Source organism: Carlito syrichta, unplaced genomic scaffold (genome assembly GCF_000164805.1).
Source record: "Carlito syrichta isolate Samal-C Ts95f unplaced genomic scaffold, Tarsius_syrichta-2.0.1 Scaffold309736, whole genome shotgun sequence".
In the NCBI taxonomy this organism is placed as follows: Eukaryota; Metazoa; Chordata; class Mammalia; order Primates; family Tarsiidae; genus Carlito; species Carlito syrichta.
Genome location: NW_007253832.1, coordinates 196,203 through 196,569, shown reverse-complemented (window position 1 = coordinate 196,569; position 367 = coordinate 196,203). Strand labels below are relative to the sequence as shown.

General features: G+C 52.9%; 1 protein-coding gene across 4 annotated transcripts in view; it reads right to left on the bottom strand.

Annotated features, from left to right (window-relative positions):
* The window catches only part of CSNK2B (casein kinase 2 beta), a 7,157-nt gene that overhangs the window by 948 nt on the left and 5,842 nt on the right, over positions 1–367 (bottom strand). Inside the window, exon 7 of one of the 4 annotated variants that reach the window (XM_021717441.1) lies at positions 174–182. The exons of the other annotated variants lie outside the window; for them this stretch is intronic. Coding sequence (XP_021573116.1) covers positions 174–182 — 9 coding nt within the window. The remainder of the gene's footprint in view (positions 1–173; positions 183–367) is intronic. 4 annotated transcript variants of the gene reach the window in all.

Here is a 367-nt window from a genome sequence, read left to right as displayed (position 1 = left end):
CCAACCAAAAAAAAAAAAAAAAAATCCATTAAAACCCAAATTCCAGGAGATACACACCAGTACTTGTTTCAATATAAAACTTCCAAGCTGGGCTGGGTGGCTCAGCCTGTAATCCCGCACCTTTGGGAGGCTGAGGTGAGTGGACTGCCTGATCCCACGGGTTCGAGACCCGCCGGGGCAACCTGGTGAGACCTCATCTCTACAGTAAATCAAAAATTAGCCAGGCGTGGTAGCGCGCACCTGTAATTCCAGCTACTTGGAAGGCTGAGGTGGAAGGATCGCCAGAGCCCAGCAGGTCAAGGCCGCGGTGGCCGGGAGTGGCCACTGCACTCCAGTCTGGGCGACTGAGTGAGACTCCAACTCAAAA